General features: G+C 42.2%; 1 protein-coding gene across 2 annotated transcripts in view; it reads right to left on the bottom strand.

Moving 5' to 3' along the window:
• Positions 1-1,598: 1,598 nt before the first annotated feature.
• Positions 1,599-19,293, bottom strand: part of TTPA (alpha tocopherol transfer protein) — a 28,436-nt gene continuing 10,741 nt past the window's right edge. The window contains exons 2-5 of one of the 2 annotated variants that reach the window (XM_084619346.1): positions 15,620-15,773; positions 14,390-14,583; positions 12,427-12,537; positions 1,599-8,248 (exon numbers count right to left, since the gene is read on the bottom strand). In XM_084619346.1, coding sequence (XP_084475472.1) covers positions 8,057-8,248; positions 12,427-12,537; positions 14,390-14,583; positions 15,620-15,773 — 651 coding nt within the window. In that variant the 3' untranslated portion in view covers positions 1,599-8,056. Of the gene's footprint in view, positions 8,249-11,248; positions 11,340-12,426; positions 12,538-14,389; positions 14,584-15,619; positions 15,774-19,293 lie in introns of those variants that run through there. The other variant, XM_084619347.1, reaches the window with a different exon arrangement.

Here is a 19,293-nt window from a genome sequence, read left to right as displayed (position 1 = left end):
GACAGGAGCCACTGCTGTGAGGTGAGTGTGGGGTGGGTTTGTCATGGACTTGATTCCAATTCATTATACCATGAACACCATGACCTCCAAGCTAAAGTTATAGCCATAATCATAGCATCTGTATCCCATGACCCAGCTGCAAAGGGTATAATGAATTACTTGGTTAAGACGTGTGGTCTGGGTAATCATGACTGCAAAAAAAGTAAAAAAGCAGGATATAAAACCCCACAGAATTGCAATCAACTTGAAACAGAATGTAAGCTGAAAATCTGTCCTCCGAACTAGGTAAAGTATTAGCCCATTCTATGCAGTGCTGATCTATCTTATAAACACCAGTTGAGTAGAGTTATCTGATGTTTCATTAATCAATAATCCAAATAGAACCATAATACCAGTAATAAAACAATGAACCAGCTGTGCCATTAGGACAGGGCGGGGCAAACTACAGCCTGGGGGGGGGTGGCATCTGGCCCTTTTTTTAATCCCACCCTTGAGCTCCTGCCGGGTAGTGGGGTCCAGGGCTTGCCCCGCTTCAGCCAGGGAGCAGGGTTGGGGACTTGCCCCGCTTTGTGCATCTCCCAGAAGCAGTGGCATGTCCCCCTGCGGCTCCGCATGCTGCCCGCGCCCCAAGCACCGCCCCTGCAGCTCCCATTGGCCGAGAACCACAACCAATGGGAACTGTAGGGGCGGCACCTGCAGACAGGGCAGCATGCAGAGCCACCTGGCCGCACCTCTGCATTGGAGCCAGAGGTGGGACTTGCCACTGCTTCTGGGAGCTGCTTGAGATAAGCGCTGCCCAGAGCCTGCACCCCTGACCACCTCCTGAACCCTAATCCCCTGCCCCAACCCAGATCCCCCTCCTGCCCTCCGAACCCCTCAGTCCCAGCCCAGAGCACCCTCCTGCACCCCCAGCTCCTCCCATACCCTGAACTTCTCATTTCTGGCCCCACCCTAGAGCTTGCACCCCCAGCTGGAGCCCTCATCCTCTCCCAAACCCCAATTTTGTGAGCATTCATGACCTTCCATACAATTTCCATACCCAGATGTGGCCCTCAGGTCAAAAAGTTTGCCCACCCTTGCATTAGGATGAACATTTCTCAGCATTTTCCAGATAAAAGACTAAGTCTGTGTTTCTTGCTTGACTTCTTTTAATGATTTTCATCTATAACAATGTCAGTGACCTTTCCCTAGGCAGTGAACATTAATATTCCTGGGATGGCTTGGATCACAGAAACCCCCTTGGGAATTGCCAACTGATGTGCTGAGACTACCTCTAAGCCCATTTTCCATGGCAGCTTGGGACTTCAGAACCCTGCTTGGTTGTGCCAGACACACTAGCTTGCTACAAACACAGACCCAGCTCTGAGCCACGTCCCCCACAAGCTGCAGGCTTAACTGAAAACAGCTTAAGAAGTGTTCCTGTCTCCACCACTTAGGTACCCAGCTCCCAATGGGGTCCAAACCCCAAATAAATCTGTTTTACCCTGTATAAAGCTTATACAGGGTAAACTCATTAATTGTTTGCCCTCTATAACACTGATAGAGTGATATGCACAGTTGTTTGCCCCCCCCAGCTGTTAATACATACTCTGGGTTAATTAATAAGTAAAAAGTGATTTTATTAAATACAAAAAGTAGGATTTAAGTGGTTCCAAGTAATAACAGACAGAACAAAGTGAATTACCAAGCAAAATAAAATAAAACACGCAAGTCTAAGCCTAATACAGTAAGAAAGTGATTACAGATGAAATCTCACTCTCAGAGATGTTCCAATAAGCTTCTTTTACAGACTATCCGCCTTCTAGTCTGGGACCGGCAATCACTCACACTCCTGTGGTTACTATCCTTTGTTCCAGTTGCTTTCAGGTATCCTTTTGGGGGTGGAGAGGCTACCTTGAGCCAGCTGAAGACAAAATGGAGGGGTCTCCCAGGACTTTATATAGTTTTTCTCTTGTGGGTGGAAACCCCTCCCTCCCCCTGTGCACAGTCCCCTCTACAAGATGGAGTTTCAGAGTCAACTGGGCAAGTCACGTGTCCATGCATGACTTAGTTCTCTACAGGTATGTTCCCAGGAAAGCTCAGATGTGGACTGGCGTCTATCAAAGTCTATTGTCAGATTAAGTGTTTCTTGATTGGGCACTTACTGAGAATAATCTTTTCTCAAGAAACTGACCAAATGCTTCACTGAGGCTACTTAAAATTAAACAAGTATACAGCCAATATTCATAACTTCAAATACAAAAATGATACATGCATACAAATAGGATGAATATATTCAGTAGATCATAACCTTTGCAGAGATATGTTACATGGCACATGTAGCATAAAACATAGTCCAGTTATGTCATTTACATTCATAAGCATTTCTATAAAGCATTATGGGGTGCAACATTACAATTCCATCTCTTTTTCATGTTTGAAGTCAATCTTTTGGTGGTGGATTACTAGCCTGTTCATAAGGAATTGTACACAAGCTCCTCTAAATTTGGAGTATGGAGTTAATCCAAGATATGGATCCCCACTACACTTGCTGCTATGAGCTTCTTCGCATGAAGCTTCAGTAGAGAGACAAGCAGGAGGTTAAAGGCAGAACTGTAGGTGCCTCCTCTTGTTGTGCCAAAACCAACCTGAATAACCTATTCTGCACACCCTGTGGACAGCTTGGCATTGGTAGCTGAGAATCTGGGAGGTTTTCGAACAGGGCTGCAGAGTCAGACTACAGTAGCTCTTCTGTGCTTGCTAGCTGTGGGTTTAGGTGAGACTGTCCAACCCAATGGATAAGTTGCTTTAGGAATGAAGTGATCTGAAAGAGTACAGCTGAACAGCTGGAATTTCCCACATGGGAAGTGGAGAGATGAACAGGACTGAAGGCCCTAAAATTATATTAGACAATCTTCCCTTGCGGGAAGGGGATAGTCTATATGCCTGCAGAAATTAGTGTACCTTGCCACTAACTGGAGTTAGGGAGCTGATGTGCATGGGTCCGTGGAGTGGCCAGGTAGAGAGAAGTCCCTTGTAGAGCAATATCTAGGGCACTTTTGAAAATCCCATCCTAGAGCTCTAATGAAGGCAGACTCCTGGTCTGAGCAACAGTCAGGTGAGGAGTCCAGAAACAACATTAAACAGTTTGCAGATGGAGTCAACAGGGCCTGGCCTGCCACAGGTTGTCATGAGTGAAGAAGGGACTTTGAGTGGCTGTCTGTCAGAGCACCTTGTTTTAAATACAAAACAATGAAAGACAAACCTTATTTCTAAGGGACCTGAATGACTTTACTTGGGGTGCAGAAGTTATCTCTGTTTTCTTGATGCCATTTGAAGGGGCAGTTGAATGGACCATAACTGAAAAGACAGCTTTATTCCTCAGTTAATCTATTACAGTAGTTGGAGGGGACTTTTCAGTTTTCTATATGCATTTTGCTAGAAGCTGTATTGACAACCTACTTTTGTTGTTAACATTGCAAGCAGTAGCTAGAAAGAGAAGCTACTTGGGAAAGGAATGCTTACACTATTCCATAATTCCTAAGCATTTAAAAACAGACAAATAAGTGGAGGGGTTGTGGGAAAACGTGAACATACTTGCACATGTAGTAGTTGTGTTCAGGTAGATGGTTTTGGGAGGAAATTATTAAAGAGATTCCTCTTATCGCAAAGCACCAGCTTCCCAGAGCTGACTTGCTTCCTTAATGCTCCAGGAGAGGCTCTACATTTCAAAGAGAGCAACAAATTAATTTCCTTTTTTTACTGTTAGCAGCAAGACTTTGTATTGAACATTACTGGGAAAAGTGTGACTTCTCTGGAAATGTGGTATTGCAAAATACGGACTGCCTTTGTAATGCAAAAGCTTTCACACAAAGTATGTACATAAGAGAAGCGTCAAAAAGAGGATTCCGAATTTTGGTCACCCACTTTGGCATACTCAGAGGAGCAGGATGACTCTCCAGCCAGCAAGCCAGAATCTTTAGCCAGGTACTTTGATTATTAACCTGATCCTGATTAAATAATAAGCAATGTTTGACATAGTACGTTAATCTTTAATTGTAAATTTTTCTTAATAAAAAGTTGAGAGAGACAGACCAACAAGACTGCATGATCCACCTAGAATGTTATATTAAGTTTACTTTTTTAATATAAAGGTATTCTAACATGTACAAAATTACAAAAACAATTTACATTACAGTGTGCTGACAGTCAGTAGCAAACTATATTTGCATCAGCATTTTATAGAAAGTTAGTACTTTAAAGAGGTTCTCCTGCTTCAATCACTGTGCAATAAGATATGTGTCCTTTGCAATTCAAAGTGCCTCCTCTTCCTTCTGTGGGTGTAAAATAATAGCCCTTCCACCCACCTGACAAAACTCACTGTTGAGGTAAGACCCAAATCAAACGACAGTTCACTCTGTTGTGATACAATAGGCGTAACCATTAAAAGCCAAATAAGAGTCCCGTGAAGAAAGTAAATCACAGCCACACCGCAGCAGAGGTGCCAATATCTGTAATGCATTCGCAACACCATTTAACATGGGTTTGGTGTGGGTTTTTTTTAACTGAATGGTTACAATTTTAGTTCAGCACAAAACCAAAGCCCCACACCTCTTCGTTTACAAGCATGCGACCCAAATGAAGTAAAGAGGGCTGCATATTTATAATTGAGAATAGGTTTGGTCTCTGCCAGGTAAAATATCTACAATATAAACTTTTATGTTCATAGGAAAGCACTGAACTTTCAATTAATTCAAACAATTTCTTGATGGAGTTTCTTTCCAAGGAACTAAAATTAAAGCAGTATACGGAAAAGCATCAGCTTCCAATTCTCATTAGAAAAACATTTTTCCCCAGTAGTTTAGAATCTGAGTTGTGTAGCTCAGTGTAGCTGTGCATTGTACAAGGTGCCAACTATGGTAATTATTCTATTTCCCTTTAAACAAGAAGAAATATCTTCCAAAAGTTCCTTTCTCTGAGGATATTATTGTATCATGCTCTAAGCTGAATCTCTGACAAGAAAGTATAATGAAAAATTCTTTTGACCACAATTTGAAGGTTAAAATATTTTAAAACTGAGACAACAGACCAAAGGTGTCCAGGACAACAAGAAAAATTGTACATGTAGGGGTGAGGAAACAAAGTTTCTTATTTCCATGTTGGCTTTGTAATTTTAAAATGATTCTGTTCATTGGCATGGACGACAACTCAACTACCTTTTAAGAGCGCTCTTGATGTTGATGAAACGGCCTGAGCAGTACTATTGATCATCTAATCTTACAGAAGACTTTACTGATATGTTAATATGGCTGCTCTGTGCTCGGGGTGGGGAGTTGTATGGGCCCGTGGGGTCTGGGCTCCAGCAAATTCAGGGGCGCGGGGATGAAATCACTACAGGGATCTCCTTGAAGAGGTCATCCCACCAGGGGAGGATTTACCATGAAACAGACCGTGCTGTGGCACGGGGCCCCCAGTGACAGGGGCCCCACAAAATGCAGGACAAATCTCATCTGACAACCTGCTCCTGAGTCCCGGCTGGTGGCGCAGCAGAGCTCAGGCGGGCAGGCTGCCTGCATTCCATGGTGGCCGGTGGCCCCATGCCACTCCCGGAAGCGGCTGGCTGCTGGCATGTCTCTGCATGCCCCTGGTGGGGGGAGGCGGCTCCGCATGCTGCCCCCGCCCCAGGCAGCGCACAGAGACCCCGTGCCCTCCTCCTCCTCCCAAGGGGCGTGCAGAGATGTGCCAGCAACAGGGCAGCAGGGCTAAGGCGGCTCCCTGCCCGCACGGTCTCCCTCCCGCCACGCCGCACTGCTCCTGGAAGTGGCTGGCATGTCCCTGCGGCCCCTGGGGGTGGAGTGCCTCTGCACGTTACCCCAGCCCTGAGCACCAGCTCCACAGCTCCTATTGGCTGGGAACTGCAGCCAATGGGAGCTGTGGGGGCAGTGCCTGCAGGCAGCGGCGCGCAGAGACCTCCGCTGCCGCCCTCCCCCCCCCCCCCGGCCTAGGAACCACTGCCAAAGGAGTGTGCCGGTCACTTTGGGAGCCGCAGCACCCAAGGTAAGCGCCGCCCCCCTGACCCCTCCTGCACCTGAGGATATTATTGTATCATGCTCTAAGCTGAATCTCTGACAAGAAAGTATAATGAAAAATTCTTTGAACTACAATTTGAAGGTTAAAATATTTTAAAACAGACTACAGACCAAAGGTGTCCAGGACAACAAGAAAAAATTGTGCACGTGGGGGTGAGGCAACAAAGTTTCTTATGTCCATGTTGGCTTTGTAATTTTAAAATGCGTCTGTTCATTGGCATTGACCACACCATAGCTACCATTTAAGAGCGCTCTTACTGCTGATGAAACGGCCTGAGCAGTACCATTGATCATCTTACAGAAGACTTTACTGATATGTTAATATGGCACTCTTAGTTTCTCCTTCCTCTTCATTTTAAATAGCAAGTTTGTACAAATATCAAATCTACTGATGATTCCAAGAGAAGCAAAATAAACATTTGAGTCAACTTTACAAAAGACATTGTCCTTATAAATGCTTTTAACATTAGGGTCCATAAGGAATCATTAAGAGCTGTTTAATACATCTGTCAAACAATTTCTGCCTTGTCAAAAATCCATAAGAAATAAGAGCTAGGAAGTTAGTTTGCTAAAAAACAAACAAAATCAAAGTACGTTCATTGTTTAAATCCTTTCAGTTTAAATAATCTATGTTATTGCTGTGTAACACAGGTAAGAAAATATCTCATTTTGTTAAAAGATGTAATTTGGATCTGGTTGCGTCCCTTTAAGAACCGCTTTTAGTAAAGACAGTGGGAAAGTTTTCAATTGCCTGTAATAGCTGAAGAGGCATCGGGGTCAGTATCAAATACATTTAAGTAAAAAACTTCTGCCAGTGCTAAGCAAAATGCCCAGGCACAGGAGATGTTGAATACCCTTAGCATCTCTTGGAATAAAAAGGAAGGTGCTTGGCATCTAACAGCAACAGTATTCAGTGAGAATACTGAAACCACATGACACGTTTATGTCTATGGTCAAATCCATGAAGCGAGACCTACTTTCTTCCCCTCAAACAGCCCAGTCCTGGGCGTTGCTAAGCACCCTTTACTTCTACAGGACTTCACAGTAGGAGTTAAGGGTGTCTGGCACTTCACAGGAGCTGCCTTGTAACTTATCTAAACAGAACATTTGTTGCCGGGGAAGAAAAATTATTTTTCAAAGTTAAGTTAATCCATTTGCCCCCCTCCTCTTTGTGATTCACGTGATCTTTTAATAGTTTCCAAGTTGATTATCCCTTTACAATGTTAGATGCTTACTAACTTAAATGCCTGCATGGCTATGTGCTGCTCACAGCAGCCGCTGGCACAGCAATGTTCCACCACTGCTGATCAGTTTTCATCCAAAGTGCAAGCTCAGCTATGCGAATTGACTGGAAATCCACTTCCCTGAGAATCAATCCAAAGACCAGCCCCATTCCCTGCTAACATTAGGCCTAAGAAAAATCACTACTTTGTACAAATGTGCTTCCAAGCCAAACGACTGTAACTCCAAAGCAGACTTGCCCTGCAGCTCTTGAAATCATTTGGCTCTTTATGTCAGTGCATCAACTTGAGCAGCTACAGTGCAAGAGCTGAGCATATGGTTTGTACTGAATCCTCACAGACTGGAGTTCCATGAGAACATATCTAGAGGAATATTGTTCTCTGCAGTATCCTACATGCAGCACTATCCAGCCTTTGGGCACATATATAATCTGTTACAAACAGTACTGCATATTATCCTTCTAAATATCAAACTCATGAATCTCTCCTTTAGTTCTGAGATGCAACTCTAACTGAGATGTAATTGCTTGGAGAGGATATCAAGTACAAATATAAAAATGCAGCAAATGGGGCATTTCTTCCCGCAACAATGATCTACCAGAAGTTTTATACAGGTCCCTTTAAAGTAATGACAAATCTAAATAAAAAATTTCTGATTGAAGTTCATTCTGGCTTGCAATCATAATACTAGGAATTAACTGCAGCTCTCTGTTTTAATGAATTGCCTCAGTACCAAGAGGTTACTTTTTAATATGGTTGCTTCACTGGAAAAACCAGAGAAATACTCTGAAGGTAATCTGCAGATTCCATTATGAAGTCAGTCCACTCTTGGGAAAGGTCTTCAATGGAGACATCCTCCCCACCATACTCCTGTGGGAGAATGCTAGCTGGGAAATGTTGCGTCAGACTCTGTATGTAATTACTCCCATGCATATACACCTGAAACAAGAAAAGCTGTTTAAAAATGGCTTTCCAGTTTTCATAATACACACATACATTTACTTCCATCTGAATCCCACAGCGGTTAGTGAAGACATTGGAAAGGCAAGAACCTCAGGTGTGGGAACTGAAGCACAAGCTAGATTTCACTAATCCACTGTATCCTCACTTCTTTTAATGTACGTTCACTGCCACACTGTGCAAATAAACTTCACTATACTCTCCTAAAGCTCCCAAACTCACAGCTATTCACTGCTTAGTTCAGGATGAAATGCAACTTGTGTTTCATGCTGCTGCAAATGTAGAAACCAAGGCCTAGTTTACACGATTTAACTATTTCAGGTAGGGGTATACAATGCATACCCCATCTATGCTGTGCTTAGACCAGCCCTAAGGGTGTGATCATGCAAGGTACTGTCCCCTCTCACTTCCCATTCAGTATGTCAAGGTCTATTATAAAAAGGACTGTGATCAATTGTTCTTCTTGTCCACTGGAGGTAGGAGAAAAAGTAATGGGCTTAATCCACAGCAAGGGAAATTTAGGTTAGATGTTAGGGAAAACTTTAGCTATAAGGGTAGCTGCACTCTGGAATAGGCTTCTAAGGGAGATTGAGGAATCCCCATTATTTGAGGTTTTTAATAACAGGTTGGGCAAATACCTGTCAGAGATTGTCTAGGTTTACTTACTCCTGTGTAAGGACTTGACAGGGGACTGGACTTGATGACTTCTTGAGGTCCCCTCCACCCCTGCATTTCTATAATTCTATGATATTAACATTTATTTCTAGTTTACAACACTTAAGATAAAACATTTCTAAATGGGGGTAATTATTTCAACCACCTCAAAGGCTTTTTCTGGGGTTAGAAACATCAGATGCAGAGCCTGTACTTTGAAGAATATCAGTAGAACCGCTTTGTTGTTGTTTCTTCAGTGCTGTTTTGAAGTCTCATGCACTACTTCCCGCCAAATGCTTGTTTCATTTCCAGTCTCTAGTTCTTAACATTTAAACAGGCTTTTCTGCAAATGTGTATGACACAAAGACTTATTCATAGAATATCAGGGTTGGAAGGGACCCCAGAAGGTCATCTAGTCCAACCCCCTACTCAAAGCAGGACCAATTCCCAGTTAAATAATCCCAGCCAGGGCTTTGTCAAGCCTGACCTTAAAAACCTCTAAGGAAGGAGATTCTACCACCTCCCTAGGTAACGCATTCCAGTGTTTCACCACCCTCTTAGTGAAAAAGTTTTTCCTAATATCCAATCTAAACCTCCCCCACTGCAACTTGAGACCATTACTCCTCGTTCTGTCATCTGCTACCATTGAGAACAGTCTAGAGCCATCCTCTTTGGAACCCCCTTTCAGGTAGTTGAAAGCAGCTATCAAATCCCCCCTCATTCTTCTCTTCTGCAGGCTAAACAATCCCAGCTCCCTCAGCCTCTCCTCATAACTCATGTGTTCCAATCCCCTAATCATTTTTGTTGCCCTTCGCTGGACTCTCTCCAATTTATCCACATCCTTCTTGAAGTGTGGGGCCCAAAACTGGACACAGTACTCCAGATGAGGCCTCACCAATGTCGAATAGAGGGGAACGATCACGTCCCTCGATCTGCTCGCTATGCCCCTACTTATACATCCCAAAATGCCATTGGCCTTCTTGGCAACAAGGGCACACTGCTGACTCATATCCAGCTTCTCGTCCACTGTCACCCCTAGGTCCTTTTCCGCAGAACTGCTGCCTAGCCATTCGGTCCCTAGTCTGTAGCTGTGCATTGGGTTCTTCCGTCCTAAGTGCAGGACCCTGCACTTATCCTTATTGAACCTCATCAGATTCCTTTTGGCCCAATCTTCCAATTGGTCTAGGTCCTTCTGTATCCTATCCCTCCCCTCCAGCGTATCTACCACTCCTCCCAGTTTAGTATCATCCGCAAATTTGCTGAGAGTGCAATCCACACCATCCTCCAGATCATTTATGAAGATATTGAATAAAACCGGCCCCAGGACCAACCCTTGGGGCACTCCACTTGATACCGGCTGCCAACTAGACATGGAGCCATTGATCACTACCCGTTGAGCCCGACAATCTAGCCAGCTTTCTACCCACCTTATAGTGCATTCATCCAGCCCATACTTCCTTAACTTGGTGACAAGAATACTATGGGAGACCGTGTCAAAAGCTTTGCTAAAGTCAAGAAACAATACATCCACTGCTTTCCCTTCATCCACAGAACCAGTAATCTCATCATAAAAGGCGATTAGATTAGTCAGGCATGACCTTCCCTTGGTGAATCCATGCTGGCTGTTCCTGATCACTTTCCTCTCATGCAAGTGCTTCAGGATTGATTCTTTGAGGACCTGCTCCATGATTTTTCCAGGGACTGAGGTGAGGCTGACTGGCCTGTAGTTCCCAGGATCTTCCTTCTTCCCTTTTTTAAAGATTGGCACTTATTGATACTTATTGATACTTATTGTATCAAAGCACAATAAAATGAACATTCAATTAAGTGCGTTTGTGCTCAGGGCTTCTTGAGCAAGATCTGAGAGACAGAGTGAGAAAGCAACGCCTCCTTCTGAAGCTAACAGGAAGCCAGTCCAGGGGTGGGCAAACTTTTTGGTCCGAGGGCCACATCGGGGAATAGAGATTGTATGGCAGGCTATGAATGCTCACAAAATTGGGGTTGGGGTGTGGAAGGGGGTATGGGTTCTGGGGTGGGGCTGAGGATGAGGAGTTTGGGGTGTAGGAGGGTGCTCTGGACTGGGACCAAGGGGTTCGGAGGGCAGGAGGGGGATCAGGGCGGGGGCAGGGGTGCGGGGAGGGGTGCAGGTTCCAGCTGGGGGTGCAGGCTCTTGGGTGGGGCTGGGGATGAGAGGTTTGGGGTGCAGGAGGGTGCTCTGGACTGGGATCGAGGGGTTTGGAGAGCAGGAGGGGGATCAGGGCTGGGGCAGGGTTTGGGGAGAGGTTCAGGGGGTGCAGGCTCCAAGCAGCATTTACCTCAAGTGGCTCCCGGAAGCAGTGGCATGTCCCTTCTCCAGCTCCTATGCAAAGGCGTGGCCAGGCGGCTCTGCTTGCTGCCCCATCCATAGGCACCGCCCCTGCAGCTCCCATTGGAGGACATAGGAGTCAGAGCAGTGCCTTGCCACGGCTTCTGGGAGCTACATGGTGCAGCCCCTGACCCAGCACCCCAGCCAGAGCGGGGCCGTGCCGCATGGTGCACCGGAGCAGGGCTGAGCTGCATGGTGTGGCCTTCGACCCAGCACCCCAGTCGGAGTAGGGCCAAGCCACATTGTGCAGCTCCATCCCAGCGCCCCAGCTGGAGCAGGGCTGAGCAGCATGATGTGGCTCAGGAGCCAGCTTAACGGCCTGTGGGCCGTAGTTTTCCCACACCTGAGCTAGTCGCTTCCCAGACCCCCTGGCCTGGTCTAGCCCTAACTATTGACCTCAGGCTGCTTTTGTTCCACTTCATCAGCTTTGAAGTTTTCTCTATTCTCTCATTCACTCTTTTCTCCTCTTCCTCAGCTTAGTGCTGCCGTTAACCAGAGTCACTCCTACCTACTTTGCCTGGAATAATTGCCACACAGCTTGCCATGCAAGAGCAATCCTGCTGGAATGCTTGATGTGCCACTACACCCAAATACAACAGGGATTTTAGGTTAAGTAAACATCAACTATGAATTCATTTAATGTCACGCAAAAGCTATTTTAAAAAACAACTTTGCGTCAGTTGAAATTTGAACCTTTAGCCTGACCCATGAGTCTGTGTTCAGGTTACAGTATAGGCTCTTTGGAGCAAGACCAGTGTATTCCGTTATGTTTGGAGAGGAGCAGTGTCAGTGCCCACTGAGTAATAATTATCGCTTGAAGCAAAATTCAGGAGATCTGGGTTTTATGCTCAGCTCTACTGCACACTTGGTGTATGACACTGGGCAACTGATTTAACCTCTTGGCACTCCAGTGTTCCTTATCTGTAAAAATGGCGGCAAGACCAACCTCACCAGTGTGTTGTAATTCTGAAATATTTAATATTTGTACAGTGCTTAAAGATTCCCCTAGTGAAAGTTCTACAGAAGTGGAAAGTATAAAACTGATTTATCCTACTCAGTGCTCAGGCACTGCAGAACCCAGATCCAAATGGAAGTTGTTATTGTAGAAAAAAAGAAATATGTATTTATGTTCACTCACCCGTTCCTTTATTTTGTCAGTGAGAAAGGGCTTAATTAGAGCGAAGACCGGGTGGAAGAATAACGGTTCATTAATCAAGTGGATGCCACGAACTTTTAGTGGAAAGGAATCCTGCAAACATATCAACAAAATCACCACAGAGTTTAAGAAGAGGGAGAAGAGGCCTCCATTCATGCCCCATTTCATTGCTACAGCTCTGCTGACTACAATTTTTCTACTTCTTCCAGAGGTGAACTGGAGATACTGATCATAAATGTTTTTTCCATGAATATCACACTAGCCTCTCTTTTCTTATCATGTTGGATAGGGCCAGATTGATGGGCTCTTATCTGAATTAAAAAATAGCTTGCTAAATGTAACTGTTTTTAGGAACTTTTTGAAACAGTGGGATAAAAACTTAAGCATCAGATTCTAATCTTGTAAAATGTATGCAATGAGCACTGCTATGTAATCTCACCAAAATCTGCTTTTACCCATATCTGTGGTAACAGATTTTTTCAAGATCCACAGCTATGGGCACTGCACAGTTCAGATTAGGCTATAGTCCATAACAATTAAATGCTCTTGCTAGCTAATGAGGCTTGGGACTGGAAGCTAAGAAACCGCTTGTCTTCTTAGTTCTTTCTGTGTCCAGAGAAGCAGGACTTTGTACATTCCTTGTAAATAAACAAGATGGCAACAAAGAGAATACCAGACTTTTATCAATTTTTGCTTCCAACTGGAACATTCCCAGCACCCTGAAATTGGACTAACTACTTGGGTCAAAAAGAGGCAATACTATTATTTTGATGCTATTTTTCCCTTTCTACATTGCAATTAACCTCTCTCTCTCTCTATGTCTTCATATTTGTTCATGCAGTGCAAGATCATATTTTTACAAGAGCTATTACAGTAAAGTTTAAAAAAAAATAGGAGCTGAAAGTTAGGATCCTAAATCTAAATGTTCCTAAATTTGGATTTAGGAAATTAACTTTTTTAAATCTTGGCCCATAACGTGTTACTTTAAAATGTCACAGTGACAGAAAGGGACCTGAATTGCCTGAACTGCCAAGCAAAAGCAGAAGAAACCTGTGTGTGAAAAATGTCAACCCAACTTAGAAAATGATGAGAGGAATAGATAGAGAATTGCAATAAATAAATTTATAAATTTTAAGAAGCACTACTCACAATTTATAGTTTTGATTTATTTTCTCTGCTGCCTTATTTGTAGTACTTTTAAATGTTTGAAAAACAAAGGGTAAATACGAAAGTAGACACCTCACATCCAAAGAATTTCTGGCATCGGAGTACTAGATCCAAATCCCTAAATTTAACCAGGCACCCTCTTTCCCCACCCCCAAAACAAATTCTAAAGATACCAGGGACCTGTTTACTGGTTCAGGTACAGCTGAAATATTTCACAAGAACAGCCTTTCTAGTGAGATTTTTCCCAAGATGGTAGAATCATCGTAAGAGTAACCAACCATGTAAGAATTCCCACATTTAAGACGGTAGATGCTCTGTGAGGCTTGGTTTCATGAAATTCTCAGGTAGAAATATTATCAGAAAAGCTGAGATTGCTGCACCAAAAGATCAATGACCTAACTCTGATTAAGCCTCAAACCCAAACCCTTGCTAGTCTGAAGCCTGCCACTATCTAGTTGGCTAATGTTACAGAGATGAGCTATTGGCTTTATTATTTTTATTGAGTTCTTATGGAAGTTTACTGACTTTTTAAATATGTAACTAGAATCTGGAGGATATTCACTACTTGATTATAACAATTTGAAGGCAAATCAAATAAAGTTTAGATTTAAATCATTTAAGTGTGTCTCACTTCTAATAGCTCTAAATAGCACTATTTTGTTCTTTCAAGCGGTGTTACCATGACAAGGTCCTACACAAAAGGAAAGTGTGCCATAATTTACAGTAGAAACATTTTGACTATTGCAATAAAGAAACTAAAATTAAGCATCAAACCTACTGTGAGCACGGCAGCAATCCTCTTGGCCACTGTTGGGCTGATTTGAAATGCATGAGCAAATAGCCACCCTTGAAGATCAAAGATAGCCTTGACTCCATTCCGTTGTGTCTCTCTCTCTTTTACAATGAGCTCTGATGTGATAAGGCTTACACGAAACACATCATATGCTGTAAACGTCTTTGGATCCCATCGTCCTGAAGAACAAATAGACTGTACTGTATTACCACACAGATATTCTGTATACATATACTCCCACTGGCTATTGTTTCTAATGCACTCCTCAAATACAAAATGAGTAAACAGCAATATGGAGTGTGAAGTCATTTTCTTTTCCTCCTTCAAGCCCTCTCCTGTTCTGCAATAAGTAATTTTGTCAGTACAGAAACTATTTACTCTACACCCCTCTGGCTCCTCTTCTACTCTGCACAATCACTCCACTCTCTGCAATTCATTTCTACTATCAGCAGGAACCTGCCGGGAAGTTTTCAGAAAAGAATCTTGCAAAGTTTGCTTCAAGAATCCTCTAGGTTTGGCAGTGACAGTAGTAATTAAATTGTAAAGTCACTGGCCAAAGCTCCACAGTACAATATCTAGGAGGGATACTCCTAGGATTCACCTCAACCAATATGTGTTAAAAATGAGAAACTGCCTTGTCTACACTAAGATTTGAACATATTTTAGCTAACACATTAAAAATGCACCTTTTTTCCTAGTGAAGACAAGGTTTGTGTTACTTGTCTCTAGCACAGTCTGGCCCTGATTCTTGTCGGGGTTTTCTAGGAACCACTGTAATAGAAATAACTAATTATGGTGGGGTGCTAAATATAATAATTAACACGGCAGATAGCTATTACACACACTCTCTCTCTCTCTCTCTCTCTCAACAGCAAACAAACACTACTTTATCCAGGTATGTTAAATGAGATAGATATTCATAGGTAAATAGTGAAAAATTAAAGAGGTTTCTGGCTATCACTAGAGTTTTCACTTAATCAAGTGCTTCAGGAGTTCTCCCATCTGAGTACTTCTCTACAATATACAGTTATATAGTATGAAGGTGGTGCTTTACTAGCACACCTATATCCACAGGGAGGGAAATAAGCTATACCAGTTTAAGGGATTGTACTGTTTAATTATGTTGATAGAAAAATCACACCCATAACCAAGAGAGTTATACCAGTACACAAAACAATGTGTAGGCAATGTCTAGGCCATAGAATTGTTACTTACCAATTCTATAAATAAGAACTTTGCTGCCACGTGGGTCCCTTGATCTCAGGACTCCATGGTAACCAGCATGCAGGAGATTGAGAATAGAGCAAGGCTGTAAATTTGCACTTAATTCTGGGCATTCAGCTCTCCACTTGTGATAGTTCTTCAATAACTGGGGATAAGAGAAGCATTCTTGTCAGAGGAATATCAATAGAAATGGGAAGCAAAATCCAGTCTCAAGTGTCTTGGACAGATGGGTCCAAGTCACAGAATTAACATGTTAGAGCAGCAGTTCTCAAACTGGGGATCGGGACCCCACAGGGGGTCACAAGGTCATTACATGTGGGGGGTCGCAAGCTGTCAGCCACCACCCCAAACCCTGTTTTGCCTCCAGTGTTTATAATGGTGTTAAATATATGAAAGTGGTTTTAATTTATTAAGGGGGAAGTCACACTCAGAGGCTTGCTATGTGAAAAGGATCACCAGTACAAAAGTTTGAGAACCACTGTGTTAGAACTTCCATCATTCCAATGCTTCCTTATTTTATTTTTACTTTCAACAAATGAATTTTAGGAGCAAGGAGACTGCCAGACTGGATCACACCAGTAGACCAGAATTATTTCCGACAATCGCAGGCCAGTATCAGATGTTTCAGAGGAAGAAGCAACAAAGCCTAAAATAGTTGCCTAACTATTTCATTAGTTAGATGAAATATCAGGCAATAAGCTTTTTTTTTGGAAGGGGGAAGAGAGGAACCTTTGCCAATGTAACTTGAACATAAGCTTCCACTGAGTGATCCACAATCATACCTAGGTTGCTCTCTGCCCTGAGTTATTACAGTGAATTTAGAACCCAATCCATTTGTTAATAGCATGTAATCACCATTCAGTGCCGCGTGGTAGATAGAAAATACTGGCAATAGGATATTTTACTACACAAAATAAATAGAAATGGGATTCTAAACTGAATCCTCCTTGTGTTATTTAACTTGATACTGTGTCAGGCTCATACAGGGGCATGTTGAACTAAGTAGAGACTTACACATCTCATAAGAGGAATTCCCAAACAAAAGGGTATTAAGCCATCTTATTGGCCACAAACTTTTATTAATAATTCCACTGGACTGATCATTGTGCCATCATAAGATCATTGTGCCATAGCATGTAACCACTGGCACATCCACAGCACATTTTCAAAGACATAAAGGTTTCTCCTTGTAAGATATTGATTAGATTATTGATCAATGAGATGTCAGATAATTCAGCCCAATCGTTTTTTATTAAGTGAAGATAGATCAACATAAATAGAGAAAGGCAAAGGTTAATAGAACTCACCCTTCCAGGGACAATTTCTGTTCCAAACTGATTACAACTCTGTTTTATATCCCACTTCTTTGCAAATATTTTATTTGCCTATTACATTTCACAGTTGTTTCCATACTTACCTTATCTAATCACATATTAACCACAAATATGACGTTAACATTTCCTGTACACCTGCAAGACGATTCCTGGCTCCTGTACATTTCCATTCTATATGCAATACAATACTCATCTGAAAGCAATTTTCCACTGTTTCTCTATGCGAAGATTTACAGAAGTCTGGTTCAGGTTTGGTACCTAACTCAGTTCCTCCAATTATGTTTGTTTATAACATGTCTGCTTATTCATTCCTTTCGTGTTGTGTCAGGTACAATTTCATTACTTGTTGTTCAAGCAACAGAACCAATTCCATTTTATCTAATAAGCACATATCTTCTTATTTGTCACACTTGCTAGCACATATGCAGTTAAAAGTACCCTATGCAGCTACAAAAGAAAATATAGGATCTAAAAATGGGTGACACCCTAAATACATTACCATTCCTTTTAGGGCATGTCCTACACAAGTTCAATATGCTCAAAGCCATGTCTAACTTTTAGTTGCCCTTGACATAACTCTGAGAAATGCTGGAACCTCAATGCCTACATGGCAACAAAGAGCATCAAATAATGATGCAATGGATGTCTCTCTCTTTCTGATTGCCCATAAGAGACATGCTTTTTGAGAGTGGAAATAATGGAGGTCGGTCATTGCCAAAACAATAGAGATCATGTCTGTTGTCAGGAACATAAATACTGTTGTTCAGATGGAGGCAAAACAGATTTGGGCAGCATTATACTCTGGAACTGTTGAATGATACAAAAGAGCTATGCGCAGAAGTGATATGAAGAAGTTCTGAAGAAGAGTTACTTAGCTAAAAAGTGCTGACTTTTGAGGTTAGATCCTGCTGGAGAAAATTGAATTATCCATAGTTTCATGATTTCCTTTAGAGAATTAAGTTGATGGTGCAGTAGTTCTGATTTCCAAATCTGATCAGATATTATCCTCTTAGAATAAAATAATTCACTATAATAAAATTCACCTGCTTGAAAATCTGGACTTTACCTGCCACTAAGAGAAAAGCTCTGCTGTGCAAAGGAGCCATTGATTTCACCGAGTACCACCACTTCCCTCACTTTATTTCTGATACTGTGAAGAGGTAAACAGGAATGGAAGTGCTTCTGGTTACTCCAGGAGTTGAGAGTTCTCCACTGACTGTGTCATTAATTTGATTGGTGATCTTAACCAAGTAACTTAAACCTTTGGTTAAGATTTTCAAAAAAATAAAAGCTTGGAAGTTAGGCTCCTTTGAAAATCTCAGTTTAGAAGCCTAAGAGTTTCAATGGAAGTCGGGGCCTAATTTCACAAATAACTGAAGAAAAACGAGGATAGCCAGCTTTAAATCCTAACAGTAGCAAGGATAGGGCCTTACAGAACTATTACTACTTTTTTTTATTTTGTTATTAGTGCTCTCAGACCAGCAAGACAACTCTAATCATCAACACATTTTCAAAAACATCAAACATTTTCTCCATAGCAAAGTAACATTATGCCTGAAGCGACTAGATCTCTCTAGTTACCCCTTTTTTCAAGAGCCCAAGTAACATAGCTAGAAATAAATAGTTACTAGTTCTAATAACTAATAAAGTAGAACAAAGTATCAGCTTTCCAACTTCTCACTTCTATGCAAGGCTCTTCCTGGTCTAACCAGTTTTTCCAGGGTCTTGAATTGCAGACTAAGAGTCAAACTGAAATCTAATCCTCTTCTGCTGTTATCCTGTGGCAAGCTAAGGATGGATATTTACTGTGACTACTGACCTCTTACCCATTCCTCTACTTTCAAGTTCCTCTTGTCTTTTTTAAAAAAAAGTGTATTTTTGCAGCATATTTTTCCCCGCTCTCCTTGCATAAAGTTGTAGGCTATTTGAAGGGTGTCTTAAATAAATTGTCAAGAAGGAAACTGGTTGAAAAGACCCAATGTGTATCAGCTCTACTTGTACAACAGATAGGAAGAGATGGAGAGATATACTGATTACCAGTCATGTACATCTCCACTCTTCATATACCCTATAATGATTTATTTAGTAGTGGCTTAAGACCTCAACCAGGCTAGAGCCCCATCTATCTTGAACACTGTATAGAAGATGGTAAATAATCATTCCTTAACCAAACAATACACAAACAACCCAGTTTTGCCCGTTAAGCGTTTTAATTAAGTATATAAATTAGTTCTTAGTCTAGGCTAATAATATGTAGAGAGTTTTCTGAGGGGTGTTTTTTTAAAGTTCTTGGTATGCAAGAATATAAGCTATTGGTAATTGATAGAGCAG

This window comes from Lepidochelys olivacea (genome assembly GCF_965140295.1).
Source record: "Lepidochelys olivacea isolate rLepOli2 genome assembly, chromosome: 2".
NCBI classification, from domain to species: domain Eukaryota; kingdom Metazoa; phylum Chordata; order Testudines; family Cheloniidae; genus Lepidochelys; species Lepidochelys olivacea.
Note: the sequence above shows the minus strand (reverse complement) of the source record. Positions and strands in the feature narration are given on the sequence as shown.